We start from the raw sequence: 20,897 nt of genomic DNA, 5'->3' as shown, positions 1-20,897 counted from the left end.
GTAATGACCATTCATTTGAATCAGGTGTGCTAGAGCAGGGAAACATCTAAAACATGCAGGACAGAGGCTCTCGAGGACCAGGATTGAACACCCCTGCTTTAAACAATCCGTTGATTGCTCATTTAACTGCTGAATTAGTTTGAAAACAAAAATAGTTTCTTTAAAGGTACAATAAGTAACGTCAATAAAAAATATTTGGAGCGCCCCAAATTTTCCAGGCAATTATGTTCAAGTTATCTTGTTCCATCCATTGCCAAAATTCGAAATTCTACAAGTGGCACTGAGCTGTCTGTTGCTAAAGAACTCTCAGAGTGCTTAAACATGTTTTTTTTACTGCAATAAATCTTGTTGTACCTTTAATTGTGCTCTGAATTGTAGTTTTAAACACAACCTGTAGGAGGCCTCAGTTATTTACTTGATGCTCTGATGTTGTGAGCGTTCCCTGGCTTGTTACAACAGACTTTCTGTGCTCTTTTGCCTCTCTCCGTCTTTTGATGCAAATCCACAGAAACAGAAAGAAGCCTGCAGGCAACAAGAAATTACGTGGAAAATAACAGTTTTGCAGTATGAAACAAGGTTTCTTGTGAAAGAACAAGTTACATCATCAAATGACCTGGTCTTGTTTAGAACCAGTGGCAATTTCTCACCCTTACACAGGGCTTATGCATCACCTTGTGATTTGCATCTTTATAGTGCAATTCAATGTAACTAGCACCAATAATATTCCAGGCGTAACATGTTGGTTTTGTATATGAAATCACTTAGTATTTAAGTTTGTTGGATTGATACTCCATAAACTGCTGTTTTATAAATCAATTTCTCAAATTCAAAAGATTTAAGTGGTGTAATACTGTTTGAGGGATGGGATCGTTACCTTGCAGTGAGTTGAGGATGGTGAAGGCATAGAGGATGACATAGTTGGTGTAGCCAATGGAGAAGAAGCCCAGGCCCCAGGTGAGGCCCAGGATGCAGGTGAGGCCCAGGACGCTGCAGACGGCCCTGTTGTTCCTCGTCTTCTGCAAGGGAGATATCCCAGATCGCATCCTACACATTGTGATCATGATGAAGATGAACATTCCTCCATTGAAAAGTAAGACCACAATGAGATAGGCCAGAACTGAGCAGTACAGCACAACATCATCTGTCATCCAGCACCTGTCAGGGGAGACAGACATATATTGAATCCAAATAGTGTCTTGACTTCTGAAATTCATGTACGTGATATTCCACATCTTCAGTAAACTCACATGTCGTCTTTCAGGCCATATGGGGTCCAGACCCCTGCTACAACCGTTACCACCACTCCGGACAGCCCTGGGAGAGGGGATGGGAGGGGGTTTGCTAACATTGCATAACTTCTATTGTTGAATCATTATGATGTTCATGGATTTAACTTATACAGTATACTTTGAATTGTTAACGAATGTCAAGGTGCTTCACTGATTGAATTAACAGCACGAAAAAATTATAAAAAGCAGGGGTACCCCAGCCCAGCAGGCTGATCTTCAGCAGGTAGTGCTTGGTGTAGGTGTTGTAGACCTGCACCAGGAGGCGGTACAGGTGCAGGGCCTCCAGGCCCATCCAGGAGAAGCAGGTGAGCAGGGCGTAGTGCAGCAGGCCACCCAGCACTTTGCACAGCAGTGAGTCCTCCCAGGCAAGGGACATGCTGGCCAGCAGCAGCAGGTTGAGCAGCAGCAGAGAGCCCACCAGCTGGAGGTGGATCACCATGGCTTTGTCAGTCGCCTGGTTCCTGAGAGCCAAGGAGAGAAACTCTAGATGAGGGGTCTGAACCTTCGGTTTATGAACCCACACAACCGACCACTTGGGAAAAATTGAAATCCTTTGTGGTCTAGGAAAGATAAATGGGGTCTTCATTCACAGGTGACTCACGCATGCTGCAGACAGTGTGTCAGTAATGTAAGGGCACAGAAGAAGGCAGAGATGGCTCCTCCCACTATGCTGAGGGTTCTGAGGGTCTGAGCGTGCTCTTTACTCGGGACAAGACCAGGGATCTGAGTCAGGAACATCAGCCGTCATTCACAATATGTTACTATCTAGACATCACCTTTAGTCAAGTGTTTGAACATGTTGAAATGGAAACACAAAACTGCAATAAAATGTCATGGCACCAAGATGAACAATATGTCTGTCATAAAGGACTTTCAGATGACTCCCATGCAAATGTCCTAAAGAGATCCAGTCCTAAACATGCAAATCTAGTTCTCAGGAACAGAGGAAAAGGACAACATACCATGAGGGTGAAAAGGGAGAAGTGGTTACAGCTACAGACCACGTGTTCTGGGAGGGTCAGGGTGTGGCAGCCATCAGGAACCCAACTCCCTATATGAGGGACTCAGACACTGTAATATATGTATTTAAACATAATGTACATTCACACATTGTCATGTATGTTGATATGTTTACCTGTCTGGTTCAGGTAAACACATGTTGCATTCACCTGAGGAAGATCACCACGGCATAAAGATTAGCAAGCTCAGAAATCCTATGAATGCCAACAACTGATGCTGACTGCCGATTTGGCCAATAGGTACCGTTTGGTCATAGGTCTGTTTGAAGCTCATGTTGAATGGTGTGGACAGGTTAGACATGGTAATGTTCACAACCTCAACACCAAAGATGATATAGTAGAGACGTCCCTCTGTAGTCTAGAGAAAGAGATAGGGACAGGGTGTGTTTTTGCAAGTGGTGGGCATAGATTTTTTTCATTTAGATTTCAGATTTCTTTTTTTTAAATCTAGATTAATCTCACTGTAATCTTGGAATTAATCTAGATTAAAATGGTTCATTTGAATTCCGCCGAAAGCATTCAGAATATGTGTGCTACCTAAATAATGACAAAGTAAGTCTTTGTGAACGGGTTTCTCAAGCCAGGTGGCGCATAAGAAGGGGCTCATCTCCTGTTTCCAAAATGCATCACAAACTGCTTGAGAAGGCCCTTTTACTATGATAATTGGTGATGAAAATAAATTATGTTCAATACGATGTACTTGTGTTTACTAACTGTTTATTCAGTTTGGCTGACAGAGCTGTGCTGACGGGCTTGCCTCGGTTGCACTCAAACAGTAGTTGGACTACGACTCTTCCCCTGCGCTACAGTGCTTGGCCCGGCATAATCCGCATTAGCTAAGGGATTCCTTTGCGTTTAGTAAGTAAGTAAATAATTAAGTAAGACTTTATTTATAAATCACATTTCATACAAGAATTGTAGCTCAAAGTGCTTTACATAAAATCAATAAAAACAATAATACTAGTGATAAAAGTCATAATTAAAATAGCAACAATAATGTAACTAATAAAAGTAGGCTATAGTAAAACCCATCTGAGATCAAATTACTTAAATGCTTCGGTAAAAAGGTAGGTTTTAAGATGTCTTTTAAAAATGTCTAGCGTGTTTGCTTCCCTAATATTTATGGGTAATTTGTTCCATAGTTTTGGGGCGTAATTAGCAAAGGCCGAATGACCAATCTTCTTATGGCTGCTTCTAGTGACCTCTAATAGGCCTGCATTTGATGATTGCAGTGTTCGAGCTGGTGTGTAGTTTATAAGGGAGTTAGCAATGTAGCTAGGTCCTTGTCCGTGTAGAGCTTTGTGTGTGAGGAAAAGGATCTTTAAGTCAATTCTGAAAGTGACAGGGAGCCAGTGTAAAGTAGCTAGGACAGGACTAGTGTTCTCTCCTTTTAGTTTTGGTTAATAATCTAGCTGCAGAATTTTGAATGAGCTGTAGTCTTTCAGTGGTTTTCTTGGGAAGACCATTGAAAAGTGCGTTACAGTAGTCCAGACAGCTGGATATAAAAGCACGAATTAACTTCTCTGCATCAATTTGGTTTATGAATGGTCGTACCTTTGCTAAATTCCTCAGGTGAAAGAAAGCTGTTTTGGTCACTTTATTTATGTGAGAGTTTAAATTCAAATCTGAGTCCAGGATTACACCGATACTCATCACCTCTGGTTTAAGACAGGGGGTTAAGCCTCCTAGATTCATCTCTCTTTTGGATTTGGGGCCACATAATAGGACTTCAGTTTTGTCTTCATTTAATTTAAGAAAGTTATCATTCATCCATTTGTTTATTGCCAACAGGCAGTTGGTAATGGAATTGATGGCCGTTGCATCATTGGGTTCAGTGGATATATATAGTTGTGTGTCTTCCGCATAGCTATGAAAATCTATGTTATGTTCTCTGATTATGTCGCCGAGTGGTAACATATAAAGAGAAGAAAGTAATGGACCCAAGCAGCTTCCTTGAGCAACCCAATAGCAGTTCTCATGTTTCTTGGACCTATGGTCTCCTAAACTAACATAAAACTTCCTTCCTGTGATCTATGATTTTATGATTTTATCCAGTTCAATACACTATCCGTGAACCCAATAAGCTTTTCCAGTCTATTGATTAGGATGTCTTGATCAATGGTATCAAATGCTGCACTGAGATCAAGCAGGATAAGGATAGAGACTTTATTTGCATCAGAGTTTAGTCTAAGGTCGCTAATTATTTTGGTGGGAGCAGTTTTAGTACTGTGATATTTCCTGAAACCTGACTGCGAGACTTCCAGGATGTTATTTTCTTCAAGAAAATAATTTAATTGGACGAAAACTATATTTTCCAGTACTTTACTAATAAATGGAAGGCTTGATATTGGTCTGTAATTTGCAAATAGACTGTTATCCAATTTGGGTTTCTTTAATAGGGGCTTTTCAACAGCTGTTTTGAAGGCATCTGGGAAGATGCCAGCTCTAAGAGATGTGTTTATAATCTCTGGCACCGGACCTGAGACACTATCAAACAGTCGTTTAAAGAATGTTGTGGGTATGGGATCAATATCTGAGGTTGTGGAGTTAGATTCGCTGACAATTTTGGAAAGTTCATTAAGTGTGATACAGGTAAATGTGCTCATGGTTATGTTGCAGAATCTACTGATGTCAGTTCCGACCCCACTTTTAATAATACTAGCTCTGATCAAAGTTATTTTGTTCTTGAACAACAAAGAAAGCTCTTCATATTTAACTGCTGAGGATGGGGGTGGGACAGGGACAGTGTTTAGCAGCTGGTCAATGGTGGAGAAAATAACTCTGGAATTTCTGGCATTTTCTGTAATAATGTTGGAGAAATATTCTCTCCTTGCTGGACGGATGGTTTTGTTATAGTTGGTTAGTGTATCTTTGTAGATATTGTAGTGGATAGTGATCTTTGTTTTCCTCCATTTTCTCTCTGCTGCACGGCATTTTCTTTTCGTTTCACTAACATTTTTATTTCTCTGCCATGGGGAGGTTCTGCTTGTGCACTTATTTTTGGTTTTCAGTGGTGCAACAGAGTCTAACACAGATAACAGTGCATCATTGAGGCTCTCTACCATTTCATTCAGAGAGCAATCATGACTAGTTGGCTCATATAGAGCAAACTGTTCAGAAAATGTCATCATAGCTGTCGTCGTCGTCGTCGTCATTTGCCGCTTGTCCGGGGATCGGGTCGCGGGGGCAACGACCTAAGCAGGGAGGCCCAGGCTTCCCTCTCCCTGGCCACTTCCACCACCTCTTCCTGGGGGACCCCGAGGCGTTCCCAGGCCAGCCGAGTGACATAGTCCCTCCAGCGTGTCCTGGGTCTTCCCCGGGGCCTCTTCCCAGTGGGACGTGCCCGGAACACCTCACCAGGGAGGCATCCAGGAGGCATCCTAATCAGATGCCCGAGCCACCTCAGCTGGCTCCTCTCGACGCGGAGGAGCAGCGGTTCTACTCTGAGCCTCTCCCGGATGACCGAGCTTCTCACCCTATCTCGAGGGGAGAGCCCGGACACCCTGCGGAGAAAGCTCATTTTGACCGCTTGTATTCGCGATCTCGTTCTTTCGGTCACTACCCATAGTTCATGACCATAGGTGAGGGTAGGAACATAGATCGACTGGTAAATAGAGAGCTTCGCCTTTCGACTCAGCTCCTTCTTCACCACGACGGACCGATGCAGAGCCCGCATCACTGCGGACGCCGCACCGATCCGCCTGTCGACCTCGCGCTCCATTCTTCCCTCACTCGTGAACAAGACCCCGAGATACTTGAACTCCTCCACTTGGTTCAGGATCTCCTCCCCGACCCGGAGATGGCACTCCACCCTTTTCCGGTTGATAACCATGGCCTCAGATTTGGAGGTGCTGATTCGCATCCCAGCCGCTTCACATTCGGTTGCGAACCGCTCCAGTGAGAGCTGAAGGTCACGGCCCGATGAAGCCAACAGGACCATATCATCTGCAAAAAGCAGCGACCCGATCCCGAGGTCACCAAGCCGGACCCCCTCAACACCCTGGCTGCGCCTAGAAATCCTGTCCATATAGGTAATGAACAGAATCGGTGACATAGGGCAGCCCTGGCGGAGTCCAACCCTCACCGGAAACAAGTTCGACTTACTACCGGCAATGCGGACCAAACTCTGGCACCGGTCGTACAGGGACCGGACAGCCCCGATCAGGGAATCCGGTACCCCGTACTCTCGGAGCACCCCCCACATGAGCCCCCGAGGGACACGGTCGAACGCCTTTTCCAAATCCACAAAACATGTGTAGACTGGTTGGGCGAACTCCCACGTACCCTCCAGGACTGCGCGGAGGGTATAGAGCTGGTCCACTGTTCCACGGCCAGGACGAAAACCACATTGCTCCTCCTGAATCCGAGGTTCGACAATCCGGCGGACCCTCCTCTCCAGGACCCCTGAATAGACTTTCCCAGGGAGGCTGAGGAGTGTGATCCCCCTAAAGTTTGAGCACACCCTCCGGTCCCCCTTTTTAAAGAGGGGAACCACCACCCCGGTCTGCCAGTCCAGAGGCACTGTCCCCGATGTCCACGCGATGTTGCAGAGTCATGTCAACCAAGACAGCCCTACAACATCCAGAGCCTTAAGGAACTCCGGGCGGACCTCGTCCACCCCAGGGGCCCTGCCACCGCGGAGCTTTTCAACCACCTCGGCGACCTCGGCCCCAGAGATAGAAGGGCCCCCCCCGATGTCCCCAGACTCTGCCTCCACGTCGGAAAGCGTGTTGGTGGAATTAAGGATGTCTTCAAAGTATTCCTTCCACCGATCCAGGACGTCCCCCGTCGAAGTCAGCAGCGCACCGTCCCCACCGTATACAGTGTTGACAGAGCACTGCTTCCCCCTCTTGAGTCGCCGGATGGTGGTCCAGAACCTTTTTGAAGCCGTTCAGAAGTCATTCTCCATGGCCTCGCCGAACTCCTCCCATGCCCGGGTTTTTGCCTCCGCGACCGCCAAAGCCGCATTCCGCTTGGCCTGCCGGTACACATCAGCTGCCTCAGGAGTCCTACCAGCCAATAAAGCCCGATAGGCCTCCTTCTTCAGCTTGACGGCATCCCTCACCTCCGGAGTCCACCACCGGGTCCGAGGGTTACCGCCGCACCATGCACTGACCGCCTTGCGGCCGCAGCTCCGGTCAGCCGCTTCAACAATGGAGGCCCGGAACATGGCCCATTCGGACTCAATGTCCCCGGCCCCCCCCGAGACATGATCGAAGCTCTCCCGGAGGTGGGAGTTGACGCTCCTTCTGACAGAGAGTTCCGCCAGCCGTTCCCAACAGACCCTCACATTATGTTTGGGCCTGCCAGGCCTGACCGGCGTCCTCCCCCACCATCGGAGCCAACTCACCACCAGGTGGTAATCAGTTGACAGCTCCGCCCCTCTCCTCACCCGAGTGTCCAAGACATGCGGCCTCAAGTCCGACGACACGACTACGAAGTCGATCATCGAACTGAGACCTCGGGTGTCCTGGTGCGGGGTGCACATATGGACACCCTTATGCTTGAACATGGTGTTCGTTATGGACAAGCCGTGTTTAGCACAGAAGTCCAACAACAGAACACCACTCGGGTTTAGATCGGGGGGACCATTCCTCCCAATCACGCCCCTCCAGGTCTCACTGTCATTGCCCACATGAGCATTGAAGTCCCCCAGGAGGACGAGGGAATCCCCGGGAGGAGCGCTTTCCAGCACCCCCTCCAGAGACTCCAAAAAGGGTGGGTACTCTGAGCTGCCGTTTGGTGCATTAGCACAAACGACAGTGAGGACCCGTCCCCCCACCCGAAGGCGGAGGGAGGCTACCCTCTCATTCACCGGGGTGAACCCCAATGTACAGGCGCCGAACCGAGGGGAAACAAGTATTCACACCCCAGCTCGACGCCTCTCACCAAGGGCAACTCCAAAGTGGAAGAGAGTCCAGCCCCTCTCAAGGAGACTGGTTCCGGAGCCCGTGCTGTGCGTCGAGGCGAGGCCGACTATATCTAGCCGGAAACTCTCTACATCGCGCACCAGCTCAGGCTCCTTTCCCGCCAGCGAGGTGACATTCCACGTCCCTAAAGCTAGCTTCTGCAGCCGAGGATCGGACCGCCAAGGCCCCCGCCTTCGGCCGCCGCCCGTCTCACACTGCACCCGACCCCCATGACCCCTCCTGCGGATGGTGAGCCCACTGGAAGAGGGTCCCACGTTGTCTCTTCGGGCTGTGCCCGACCGGGCCCCATGGGAAAAAGCCTGGCCACCAGGCGCTCGCCATAGAGCCCCACCCCCGGGCCTGGCTCCAGGGGGGGGCCCCGGTGACCCGCTTCCGGGCAGGGGCAACTGAGAACCATTGTTGTATTTCTTCATGGTTGGTTTTTTGAGCCACACTTTGTCTGGTCTTTCACCTGGAACCTGTTTGCCTTGGGAGACCCTACCAGGGGCATAAAGCCCCCGACAACATAGCTTCCAGGATCACTAGGACACGCAAACCCCTCCACCGCGGTAAGGTGGTGACTCAAGGAGGGGGGGGGTCATCATAGCTGTATTGTCTAAATTTCTTCTTTGGACTAAGGTGGTTTAGGTTTAGGTGGTATTTGAGACTGGAAGAACTCCTACAGTAAACTAATTCCGCATTGCACAAGGTGCAAACAACCTTAGTCTTGTCGAGGTTTCCATTGGGAAGCTTCTAAAAAATATATTTTCCCTGAAGCAAACCCAGCAGCTTCGTAGCTGCATCCATGTTAACATGTCATTTTGATATGGTAATTTCATACACAAGGCATACACACAGGTTCGAAGACTCGTTCTTACCCCCTACAGTGCAATTCGGCTAGGTATACATCAACGCTAAAATATCAAGGTGAAAGTCATCACAGCTTTTTTTATCAGAAGAGTCTCACGTTAACGCAGCACGTTAACGCCGATAACGGCCCACCACTAGTTTTCGTGTATTTAATATGAGTGAAACTTGTTTAGTATGTTTGTACCTGCTTCATCTGTATGGAAGTATATGTGTTTAGTTTGTGTGTGTGTGTGTGTGTGTGTGTGAACTCACCTGACTGGCAGGTGGAGTGTTGTTCACAGTGAAGTTGAAGGTCACATTGTTGTTGGCCAGTGTTTGGTCCAGCCTTGAGAAGAGGTCAGCAGGCAGGTCCACCTGCAGGTCAGCTTCCTGCTCTAAGCTGCTCAATGATATCTGTGGATAGTTGATAACACATATATTAAACATCATCATGTATCATGTAAAGACAAGTACTATGATTCAATATTGATTATGGGTTTAGGAAGAGGTGTATGACAGTCTAGTGATTTAATATGGCAGTAAGACAGGAGCTGAGAGCTGGTGTTATTCTGCAGCAGTGGTGCCTGTTTGTTGTTCAGCCATGTTGTTTTTGAATGGTGGTTGAGTGGTGCTAACTCAGCAATATGCCTACATTGTTCATAGCCATATTTTAGTGTTACCGTGGTTGCAGAAACATGGAGTTTTATTCCGGTGTAATCTTTTATCTTGCGCTCCACAGTGAGGGTGGCACCATACTCCTCTGTGGCAGAAGATGAGGATGGGATCCCAGAGGAGATGGTGATGGTAGTGGTAGGAGTGGTGGTAAGGGTGGTAGGGGTGGTGAAGGTGGTAGGGGTGGTGACGGTGGATGGGGTGGTGAGGGTGGAAGGGGTGGTGACGGTGGAAGGGGTGGTGACGGTGGTAGGGGTGGTGACGGTGGAAGGGGTGGTGAGGGTGGTAGGGGTGGTGACGGTGGAAGGGGTGGTGACGGTGGAAGGGGTGGTGAGGGTGGTAGGGGTGGTGAAGGTGTTAGGGGTGGTGACGGTGGAAGGGGTGGTGAGGGTGGTAGGGGTGGTGAAGGTGGTAGGGGTGGTGAGGGTGGTGAGGGTGGTAGGGGGGGTAGGGGTGGTGAGGATGGTGAGGGTGGTAGGGGTGGTGAAGGTGGTAGGGGTGGTGAGGGTGGTAGGGGTGGTGAGGGTGGTAGGGGTGGTGAGGGTGGTAGGGTCGGTGACGGTGGTAGGGGTGGTGTCAGTGGAAGGGGTGGTGACGGTGGTAGGGGTGGTGACGGTGGAAGGGGTGGTGAGGGTGGTAGGGGTGGTAGGGGTGGTGAGGGTGGTAGGGGTGGTGAAGGTGGTAGGGGTGGTAGGGGTAGTGATGGTGGAAGGGGTAGTGACGGTGGAAGGGGTGGTGAGGGTGGAAGGGGTGGTGACGGTGGAAGGGGTGGTGAGGGTGGTAGGGGTGGTGAGGGTGGTAGGGGTAGTGACGGTGGAAGGGGTAGCGACGGTGGAAGGGGTCGTGAGGGTGGAAGGGGTGGTGAGGGTGGTAGGGGTGGTGACGGTGGAAGGGGTGGTGAGGGTGGTAGGGGTGGTGACTATGGTAGGGGTGGTGGAAGTCCCTGGAAATCAGATGTTAAAAAAGTTTTTAAACCATCCATCTTTGGGATAACATTTCCCTATTGTTTCTTTTTTTCATCCTGATTTACAACATTCTATGTTGCTGTTTTAAAGGGAACTTGGGCCATTAATACTATGGTTTTACAAATTGCACATGTATTTACTGAATAATATATCATAAGTCATATGCAATTAGAGTATTCTCAATTGTATTATTCTCAATATCTTCACATTTGCAGGACTGAGTTCCACAATATGGGCCTGTCTTGATCCATGTGTTGTTATCCTTTATCATCCAATAGCATGTTATCTCATCATTCCGCTTGCATCCGTCATTTGCTAAAATGAACACAAATGTTATTAGGGTAAAAGGTTTTTAGGATTTAAGGTTTTCTATGAACATAAGGAACAATACTAAAATTGCTCTACTCAATTGGTCATTGACGTACGAGTAAGAACACATTCAGAACTGTTAATGTCCAAATGTGTGACATTCAAATATCCACACAGCTGAACAGGACATTGGACCACTGCTGGATCACAAACGGACACGGTCTGTTTGTGGCAGCATCCAAACATATCTGCAGAAAACAATAGGATAGATGTTATTAAATCTAAACATTACAATAAACAGAAAGCAGAATACTGAACCTCACTTGTTTCTTTAGTGCTGTTATACCATGGAGATTCACCTTTTATCTTGTTACATTTGCATAACTCCATATAATGATTCAAGCATTCTTTATCCCAATCATTCCAATCATTCCAATCCTTCCAATACGGTTGGTTTTGTTTTTTTTCCATAATTATGTGCAAACCATTTTCAGACCACAAACAGTAGTCACTTGTATTCACTAGAAAATAAACAAAACATTATACGAGGGAATATGGATTATCCTACACATAATAATTTGGAACAGTTTTGTCTACTTGATATTTCCAATATGTTTAACACTAAACATATATTTCCTTTATATTTCCAATCAACACTTCATTGTGGTTGCAGGAAAATGAATAATTCTACACACTGTACAACTTCGTATATTTAAAAACATGAGTTGAGAGGTTTAGCTTAACTTGTTGTGTAACAAGTTTAATAAGGAATGTAGTAAACGTGTGAATATGCTTTGTGTATGGAGGAAGGTTTGGTGCAGATGTTAACTGTATGATTTCATTTAGTGTCCTACCTGAGAGCTTGATAATCAAACACAAGTTCATGAGAAAAGCTAGAATCCAAAATGTCCCCATGATGTCAAACTGCTGTGGTCCAGAATGCTACTGAGGATTCTGTTGTTCTGCTGAGTGCTCTGATTGCTGTTGGTTTCACTGCTCATAGGTCTGTGGACAGTACAAAACATGACTTCTGTGGTTTGGAAGATGAGTATGAGAGCAAATAAAATGCAAAAACACAGTAAGGTAAAAATGCAAATACTGACCTGAAAGATTACATACAAATATGTTTCACATGTGCACCATCTATTTCTGTGTGAGAAGAATATGAGAAGAAAGATAGTAGGAAACATGTTAATTAATAATTCGTTCCTGCAGGCAGGAGAGGGGCACATTAAGCTGGGTTAATTGGACTATTTGTTGATGGGTTCAGAGAAAGGATACACAGGATCTGGGTTTTTGAGTGTTATTGTTTTTTTCTGGAATGTCTGCAGGTCTGGTTTGCTCCGTTCCTAGCCCAGTGTTCACACGCCAAGCTTTACGTCGTACCCGTAAGTCCACTACCCCAGGCCAAGTAGAAGATGTAGCCAGTGTTGTGGACAAGCCCCCTCGCATAGCATCTCCCAGGCAAACGGGTAAAGGGGGGAAGAGGGATGATCACCCGTCTAATCCAGTGCTTCTAACCTAATACCATGAACCTATGCTAGAGTGCTGGGTTTGTGTTGAAGCAGCACAGCAACCACACACTATAGTCGTCTCAACAGGATGACAACCAGCTTAAACTGCCTTCTCCAACTGGCTTCTTAAGTTAATTCTAGTGAACAGTAAGTGTTGTGTGTCTTATGACAGATCAGAGCCCCAAGCCTGGGTTGACCCTGAGGAAGAGGCGAGCTGTCACCCCACCACTGAACCCCACCAGAGAGGATCCTCCAACTGTCTCCTCCCCCACGCTTAAGTCCCCTGCTGCTGGTGAGCCCAGCTACCACCAACCCCCACATGGCTCAAAGCCCCACCTTACCCATATGTGTATGACCTGACATGTGTGTGTGTGATCACAGTCATGGGGAAAACGAAGAAGGCCAAGCGGACGTGTGTTGTGGAGCCCCTGCAGGAAGGGGAGGAACTGAGTGACACAACAGGCAGGAAGTGGCGGCTGGCGAAGCTGTTGGGTCAGAATGAGCCAGAGCTGATCTACGCAGGTCAGAGGTCAAATAGTACTAGTAATAGGAATGTTCTGGTATTAGCAGGGGTTATGGTACTTGGAAGTTCAAGGGTCAGGGTGTTTGTATACATGGGTTTGTAGATCTGCTGATGACTAGTCTCTTCTCCATGTGTTCTCCATGTCTCCAGTCCAGCAGACCGGGTCAGGGATCCACTGTGGTGACTGCAGACATGTCCTCAAACTGGTGAGTACAGAGCGGACTATAAAGTGAAGCCAGGTCTGGTGAGTGCAAGGTGCAGCTTGGTCTGTCAGCATTGTTGCTTCACTTATGTCTTTAATAATAATAATACATTTTATTTGTAACGCACCTTTCATCCGAAAACAGATCTCAAGGTGCTACAGTTAAGATTACAAAACAAGGTAGAACATCAATATAAAATACAATTAGACAATGAAAACTCATAAGATCTGCTAAAAATACATGTTTTTAGTCCTTTTTGTAAAGGCTCAGTGGTTTGAGGTGCCCTCAGATGATCGGGGAGGACATTCTAGATCTGGGGAGCGGTCGAACAGAAAGCCTGGTCACCCATGGTGCTGAGTTAAGTCCTGGGGATATGGAGGCGGTTTGAATTATTTGAGCGGAGGGATCGTGCTGTAGTTGTAGGGCTTAGTAATTCTTTCAGGTAGGGGGGAGCATTGCTATGAATGTACTGCTGGGTGAGAAGGGAGACCTTGAATTCTATCCTGGCAGAAACGGGAGTGAATGGAGAATGGGCGTGATGTGGTTGTATTTCCGCACTCTCATCAGAATCCTTAATGCACTGTTTTGAACATACTGCAATCTCGGCAGGCTCTTGTTAGGGATCCCGATGAGAAGTGTGTTACAGTAATCCAGTCTGGAGGAGACAAAGACATGGACCAGTTTTTTTTGGCATCAGCTAAGGTGAGAGTGGAACGGAGTTGGGCAATATTTCTGAGATGGTAGAAAGCAATCTTCCAGAGGTTTTGATGTGGGCTTCAAAGGTGAGTTGTGGGTCAAATTTTACACCAAGATTGTCATGGCCAGAAGTGGTTATACCGGTTATGGAGGATGACTGGATTTGATGTGGCTTTACGACACAGGGGCCTAAAGATGGGAGGATCTTTAATGAGCAGAACTTCCTTCAGAGAGCTGCAAAACCCACATCTGGTGAGGCTCAGGACATGTGCTTTGAAGAGGTTGGGTCTGTTTTCCTGAGGTTTCTTCACTAATGATGTTGTCTCCCCCCAGTGGACAAATGGATGAAGCGCACTAAGATGGACTTACTTGGGATTCCGTCCTGTGTTGGTTTTGGGCTACATGCAGAAATCTACAGGTGTGTGTATGAGTTTGTCTAATGTTGGGGACCTTTGTATATCCAAAGGGTCTGTATGCATGTGTGTTTGACTGTGCAGTGTTTCCTCGTAGGTTTCTGATTGTCCCCAGCATGGGCCAGACGCTCCAGGTTGTCCTGAAGGAACAGGGGGGGCTCCTGTCTGAGACAGCAGTGCTGCAGCTGGCCTGTAGAATAGTGAGTACTGGAGCCCTCTCTGAAAGGACACTTCAGCATGAGTGTACCTGCCTGGTAATGTAGACGAAGAAAGACGTTTTCACTTTGGATAGTCTACTGTGGCTCTGGTTAGCATTAGCCCCTTGCTCTGGTATCAGAAGCCATGTTCTAACCCCGGTCTGCCTCGTCTGCCAGCTGGACGTGTTGGAGTTCATCCATGAGAACGAGTATGTCCACGGAGACGTTCAGGCAGAAAACATCTTCATCCAGCCAGCAGGACACATACAGGTTAGTGAGGTTGAGTATTAGAGGTATAATACTGCAGGTATGTTTATTATCTGAAAGGATGATATGTTTGAGACGTGTGTGTGTGTTCAGGTGTATCTCGCAGGGTACGGCCATGCTTTCAGGTACTGTCCAGGTGGTCGACATGTGGAGTACCGGGAAGGCAGTAGAACACCACATGAGGGTGCCCTGGAGTTTATAAGCCTGGACTCCCACAAAGGAGCAGGTTAGTAGCTAAGCTAACACAAAAACATACTCAGAGAGCAAACCCTTATTCTGGGCCTTTTTTTAAAGTGTGTTATTCCATGTGAAGGCCCGTCCCGCCGCAGTGACCTCCAGGCTCTGGGCTACTGCATGCTGCACTGGCTCACTGGGGCGCTGCCCTGGAGTTCCTTCCTAAACACACCCTCCCATGTGGCCACAGAAAAGCAGAGGTGAGACATGATTAGTGATATGCTCAGTGGAACCTTCGTTTATACAGGTTTATGATATTGACGCTGGGACCCTAACCCTCTGTGTGACCCTGGGGCCATCAGATGGACTGAAGACATCCCAGGCCTGATCAGACACTGCTACAGAAAGAAGACTGCCTCCAGTCAGTTCACTATTCCAGCTCATAAAACTTGATGATTGTGCTTTTATTGTGAAGTCAGAATGTATACATGCTGTGTGTGTGAACAGGAGCTGTGGAGGCCTACCTGTCAGAGGTCATCTGGAGGAGCAACCCACAGGGCTGTTCCAGGAACAGGGAGCGGTGATTGCCAAGGAAACTGATAGTTAGGGGGATGTGAACCCTCAGATTGTCAACAGTGACCTGAACCCTGGCTGCCATGTCCACATTCTCCCATGTTATGAAGTCTGGATTTAGAACCCCTCATTTCTTTATTTCAAAGGGAGGACGAGGGGGTGGAAGCCTATGTCGCAGTTCTCGAGATGTACAAATATTTTGTAACTTTTTTACAGTATATATAAGCCGGTAGTATTTTCTTGTTTAAGTTAAGCAGGGTCTGTACCTATGAATTTTGCCCATTCATTCCCCCTTACAATAAACAAATGGCTGTGAAAATTGCACTTTATTACTTATTCAGTCAAATCTGTTACTGTTTAACATGTGAAGTTCCACCAATCCTAATCTGTTTTAAACAATGGCACTTGATATATTTTATTTTCATTTGTTTCAGCTTCTTTGATAGTCATACTTATAATGCATACTATCGCTATCATCAGTCTCTACAGAAGTCCTGTTTTAGCTTTCTTACATTTGTAGATTTACATTTTTATATTGCATTTTATTCATTTATCAGATGCTTTTATACAAAGTGACACACAAATAACAAATAGTCCTGTAGATAATCAAGGATTCAAAGTGAACAGTATTTCAGTGGTAAGGGCCATGGAACTGTCTATTTTTTCAGGCACAGTGCAACAACAATCCCAACTACTATTACATTACATATAATTCAAATGATAGGACAGTGCAACAATCAAGAGATCATACTGACATAAAACATGTACTACAAAATGCTGATTAAAAGAAGGACTCTGTACGAAAGAAAGTATTTGATTGATTTACACAATCCGTTGATTGCTGATTTAACTGCTAAATCAGTTTGAAAACAAAACTAGTTCCTTTAAAGGTACAATAAGTAACGTCAATAAAGAACAGTTGGAGTGCCCCATATTTTCGAGCCAATTATGTTCAAGCTATCTTGCTCCAGCCATTGACAAAATTAGATTTTCCACAAGTGGCTAAAGAAGTCTCTGAGCGCCTAACTGGCTTAAACATGTTTAAGTGATTCTTTTTTTTAAACCTTTTTTCTTACTTATTGGACCTTTAATTGTGCTCTGAATTGTAGTTTTCAACACAACCTGTAGGAGGCCTCAGTTATTTACTTGAGGCTCTGATGTTGTGAGCGTTCCCTGGCTTGTTACAACAGACTTCCTGTGCTCCTTTGCCTCTCTCCGTCTTTTGATGCAAATCCACAGAAACAAAAAGAAGCCTGCAAGCAACAGGAAATGAAACTGAAAATAACAGTTTTGCCTCATATATTTATTCATTTAGCCCATGTTTTTATCCAAAGCAACTTCCAAGAGAGAGCTTTACAAAAGTGCATTATGAAAAAAGGATTCTTCTGAAAGATCAAGTGACATCATCACACAACCAGATCTTGTTTAGAACCAGTGGCAATTTCTCACACTTACACAGGGCTGTTCCATCACCTTGTGATTTATAGTGCAATTCAAAGTAACTAGTAATAACTAGTAATGACTTAGTATTTAAGTTCATTGGATCGATACTTCATTAACTAATCTTTTACAATTTACAATCTTTTACAATCTTTTACAGTGAACGGGACTGCACCCGTCTACATCAAGTCTCTCCTGCAACCTTACACCCCCACCCGTCACCTACGGTCTTCTTCAGACAACTTCTTGGTCCCACCGCTCAAGACTGCCCGGTCCCAACACAAGCTCTTCTCCTGCCTGGCCCCCCAATGATGGAACCAGCTCCCCACCTCCATCAGGGACACTGACTGTCTCCCCACCTTCAAGAAAAGGCTCAAGACGCACTTGTTCCGGGAGTACAACGGCACTTAAGAATTCTTGGCTGGACTTGTCAGTTAGTTTCCTCCAGGATCACAATGACTCTTATTAAGTGACTCATTCCTCTTTTAGATTAGATATAACGAAGCTAAGTCATGTACTCGCTGTGAAATATGTTACTGTTGATTGTCTTCTACAGGTACAGTCCTGCACTTTTGTGGTTCATGTTGTTTTAATTTGTAACTTGTATAACTGCATGCTCTTATGGGTCTTCCCTTTTGGCACTTGTTTAGCTTTTTCACAATGTATGCTTCATGTTTTTGGCTACTTGCAATGTTTGGGACAATCTCGTTGTTATGGTCAGTGACCTATGCTCTTTTGTAAAGCTCTCTCTTGGAAGTCGCTTTGGATAAAAGCGTCTGCTAAATGAATAAATGTAAATGTAAATTTACATTTCTCAAATTCAAAAGATTGAACTTCTAAGTGGTGTAATACTGTTTGAGGGATGGGATCGTTACCTTGCTGTGAGTTGAGGATGGTGAAGGCATAGAGGATGACATAGTTGGTGTAGCCAATGGAGAAGAAGCCCAGGCCCCAGGTGAGGCCCAGGATGCAGGTGAGGCCCAGGACGCTGCAGAAGGTCCTGTTGTTCCTCGTCTTCTGCAAGGGGGATATCCCAGATTGCATCCTACACATGGTGGTCAAGGTGAAGATGAACATTCCTCCATTGAAAAGTAAGACCACTATGAGATACGCCAGGACTGAGCAGTACTGCACAACATCAGCTGTCATCCAGCACCTGTGAGGGAGAGACAGACATACATTGAATCCAAACAGTGTTTTGAGTTCTGAAATTCATGTATGTGATACTCCACATCTTCAGTAAACTCACATGTCGTCTTTCAGGCCATATGGGGTCCAGACCCCTGCTACAACCGTCACCACCACTCCTGACAGCCCTGGGAGAGGGGATGGGAGGGGGTTTGCTAACATTGCATAACTTCTATTGTTGAATCATTATGATGTTCATGGATTTAACTTATACAGTATACTTTGAATTGTTAACGAATGTCAAGGTGCTTCACTGATTGAATTAACAGCACGAAAAAATTATAAAAAGCAGGGGTACCCCAGCCCAGCAGGCTGATCTTCAGCAGGTAGTGCTTGGTGTAGGTGTTGTAGACCTGCACCAGGAGGCGGTACAGGTGCAGGGCCTCCAGGCCCATCCAGGAGAAGCAGGTGAGCAGGGCGTAGTGCAGCAGGCCACCCAGCACTTTGCACAGCAGTGAGTCCTCCCAGGCAAGGGACATGCTGGCCAGCAGCAGCAGGTTGAGCAGCAGCAGAGAGCCCACCAGCTGGAGGTGGATCACCATGGCTTTGTCAGTCGCCTTGCTCCTGAGAGCCAAGGAGAGAAACTTTAGATGAGGCGTCTGAACCTTTTGTTTATGAACCCACACAATCAACCACTAGGGCAAAATTGAAATCCTTTGTGGTCTAGGAAAGATAAATAGGGTCTTCATTCACAGGTGACTCACGCATGCTGCAGACAGTGTGTCAGTAATGTAAGGGAACAGAAGAAGGCAGAGATGGCTCCTCCCACTATGCTGAGCGTTCTGAGGGTCTGAGCGTGCTCTTTACTCGGGACAAGACCAGGGATCTGAGTCAGGAACATCAGCCGTCATTCACAATGTTACCATCTAGACATCCCCTTCAGTCAAGTGTTTGAACACATTAAAATAAAAACACAAAACTGCAATAAAATGTCATGGCACCAAGATGAACAATATGTCTGTCATAAAGGACTTTCAGATGACTCCCATGCAAATGTCCTAAAGAGATCCAGTCCTAAACATGCAAATATAGTTTCCAGGAATAGAGGAAAACATACCATGAGGGTGAAAAGGGAGAAGTGGTTACAGCTACAGACCACGTGTTCTGGGAGGGTCAGGGTGTGGCAGCCATCAGGAACCCAGCTCCCTATATGAGGGACTCAGACACTGTAATATATGTATTTAAACATAATGTACATTCACACATTGTCATGTATGTTGATATGTTTACCTGTCTGGTTCAGGTAAACACATGTTGCATTCATCTGAGGAAGATCACCACGGCATAAAGATTAGCAAGCTCAGAAATCCTATGAATGCCATCAAGTTATGCCAACTGCCAATGTGGCCAATAGTTACCGATTTGTCAAAGGTCTGTTTGAAGCTCATGTTGAATGGTGTGGACAGGTTAGACATGGTAATGTTCACAACCTCAACACCAACGATTATATTGTAGAAACGTCCCTCTGTAGTCTAGAGAAAGAAATAGGGACAGGGTGTGTTTTTATATGTGTTTAATCTGAGTGAAAATGTTTTAGCATGTCTGTATGTGCTTCATGTGTGTGGAAGTATATGTGTTCAGTTTGTGTGAACTCACCTGACTGGCAGGTGGAGTGTTGTTCACAGTGAAGGTGAAGGTCACATTGTTGTTGGCCAGTGTTGGGTCCAGCCTTGAGAAGAGGTCAGCAGGCAGGACCACCTGCAGGTCATCTTGTGGCTCTAAGCTGCTCAATGATATCTGTGGATAGTTGATAACACATATATTAAACAGCATCATATATCGTGTAAATACAAGTACAATGATTCAATATTGATTATGGGTTTAGGAAGAGGTGTATAACGGTCTAGTGATTTAATATGGCAGTAAGACAGGAGCTGAGCGCTGGTGTTATTCTTCAGCAGTGGTGCTTGTTTGTTGTTCAGCCATATTGTTTTTTAATAGTGGTTGAGTGGTGCTAACTCAGCAATATGCCTACATTGTTCATAGCCATGTTGTAGTGTTACCGTGTTTGCAGAAACATGGAGTTTCATTCCGGTGAAATCTTTTATCTTGCGCTCCACAGTGAGGGTGGCACCATACTTCTCTGTGGCAGAGGACGAGGATGGATCCCAGAAGAGGTGGTAGCAGAGATGGTAGTGGTAGGAGTGGTAGGGATGGTAGGGGTGGTAGAGAAGGGGAAAGTGGTAGGGGTGGTGGGACATGTGAGAAATAACACTGGGAGATAACATGTCTCTATTTATTCATTTCGGGTACCATCTGAGAATACACTATTTACAATTGTGAGTAGGGAATGGAAATATTTACTGTATGAATGGAGTAATGAATGAAGTGCTGTAATGATTTGTTCAGAGTGATTTATGGTGATGTTTATAATGACGTCTACAATGTTTCTGCTTTTAGATGATCATTGTTAAATAATTTTAATTTGTTCTCTTTTTGTTGGATTCCAGGTAGATTAGCTCGTCTCACTTTGGTGACAGCTAATGGGGATCCTTTTAACAATAAACAATGTACCACAGTTCAGGGTGGTCTCCTCATTTTCACAGATCTCTGTTGTCTCTGAAACTGTAATAGTACAAATAGATGTCAGTGTCAATGGTTTACACACACACACACACACACTCACTCACTCACTCACTTACACACACACAATACTAACTTGAGGGAATGCAGGTGTAGTTCACATGCAGGTATTTG

At 45.9% G+C, this 20,897-nt stretch overlaps 3 protein-coding genes across 3 annotated transcripts; 1 reads left to right on the top strand and 2 right to left on the bottom strand.

Moving 5' to 3' along the window:
- Window positions 1-72: 72 nt before the first annotated feature.
- On the bottom strand, window positions 73-9,992 carry LOC146246929 (adhesion G-protein coupled receptor G2-like; the record flags this gene model as incomplete). Its single annotated transcript, XM_084682833.1, has 10 exons — window positions 73-522; window positions 875-1,155; window positions 1,248-1,314; window positions 1,485-1,750; window positions 1,891-2,012; window positions 2,252-2,340; window positions 2,425-2,458; window positions 2,553-2,666; window positions 9,340-9,480; window positions 9,747-9,992. Coding segments are annotated over 10 exons (1,479 nt in total), but the record flags the coding sequence as incomplete, so codon positions are not given.
- Window positions 9,993-12,333: 2,341 nt separating this feature from the next.
- On the top strand, window positions 12,334-15,894 carry LOC146246928 (serine/threonine-protein kinase VRK3-like). Its single transcript, XM_084682830.1, has 12 exons — window positions 12,334-12,484; window positions 12,699-12,818; window positions 12,908-13,048; window positions 13,200-13,255; window positions 14,134-14,200; window positions 14,282-14,366; window positions 14,459-14,561; window positions 14,736-14,828; window positions 14,919-15,051; window positions 15,139-15,259; window positions 15,362-15,420; window positions 15,507-15,894. Exons 1-12 carry the CDS (start codon window positions 12,334-12,336, stop codon window positions 15,581-15,583), a joined length of 1,206 nt encoding a protein of 401 aa, XP_084538956.1. The 3' UTR covers window positions 15,584-15,894.
- A 185-nt stretch (window positions 15,895-16,079) lies between these two features.
- On the bottom strand, window positions 16,080-20,190 carry LOC146246927 (adhesion G-protein coupled receptor G2-like). The gene is made up of 8 exons (XM_084682829.1): window positions 20,176-20,190; window positions 19,797-19,937; window positions 19,559-19,672; window positions 18,905-19,026; window positions 18,499-18,764; window positions 18,262-18,328; window positions 17,888-18,168; window positions 16,080-16,825 (listed from the first exon to the last, which is right to left on the bottom strand). Exons 1-8 carry the CDS (start codon window positions 20,188-20,190, stop codon window positions 16,707-16,709), a joined length of 1,125 nt encoding a protein of 374 aa, XP_084538955.1. The 3' UTR covers window positions 16,080-16,706.
- Window positions 20,191-20,897: the final 707 nt, after the last annotated feature.

The sequence above is a fragment of the Hypomesus nipponensis genome, chromosome 19 (genome assembly GCF_054491055.1).
Source record: "Hypomesus nipponensis isolate SF chromosome 19, ASM5449105v1, whole genome shotgun sequence".
Taxonomy (NCBI): Eukaryota; Metazoa; Chordata; class Actinopteri; order Osmeriformes; family Osmeridae; genus Hypomesus; species Hypomesus nipponensis.
This window is presented reverse-complemented; position numbering and strand designations above follow the sequence as displayed.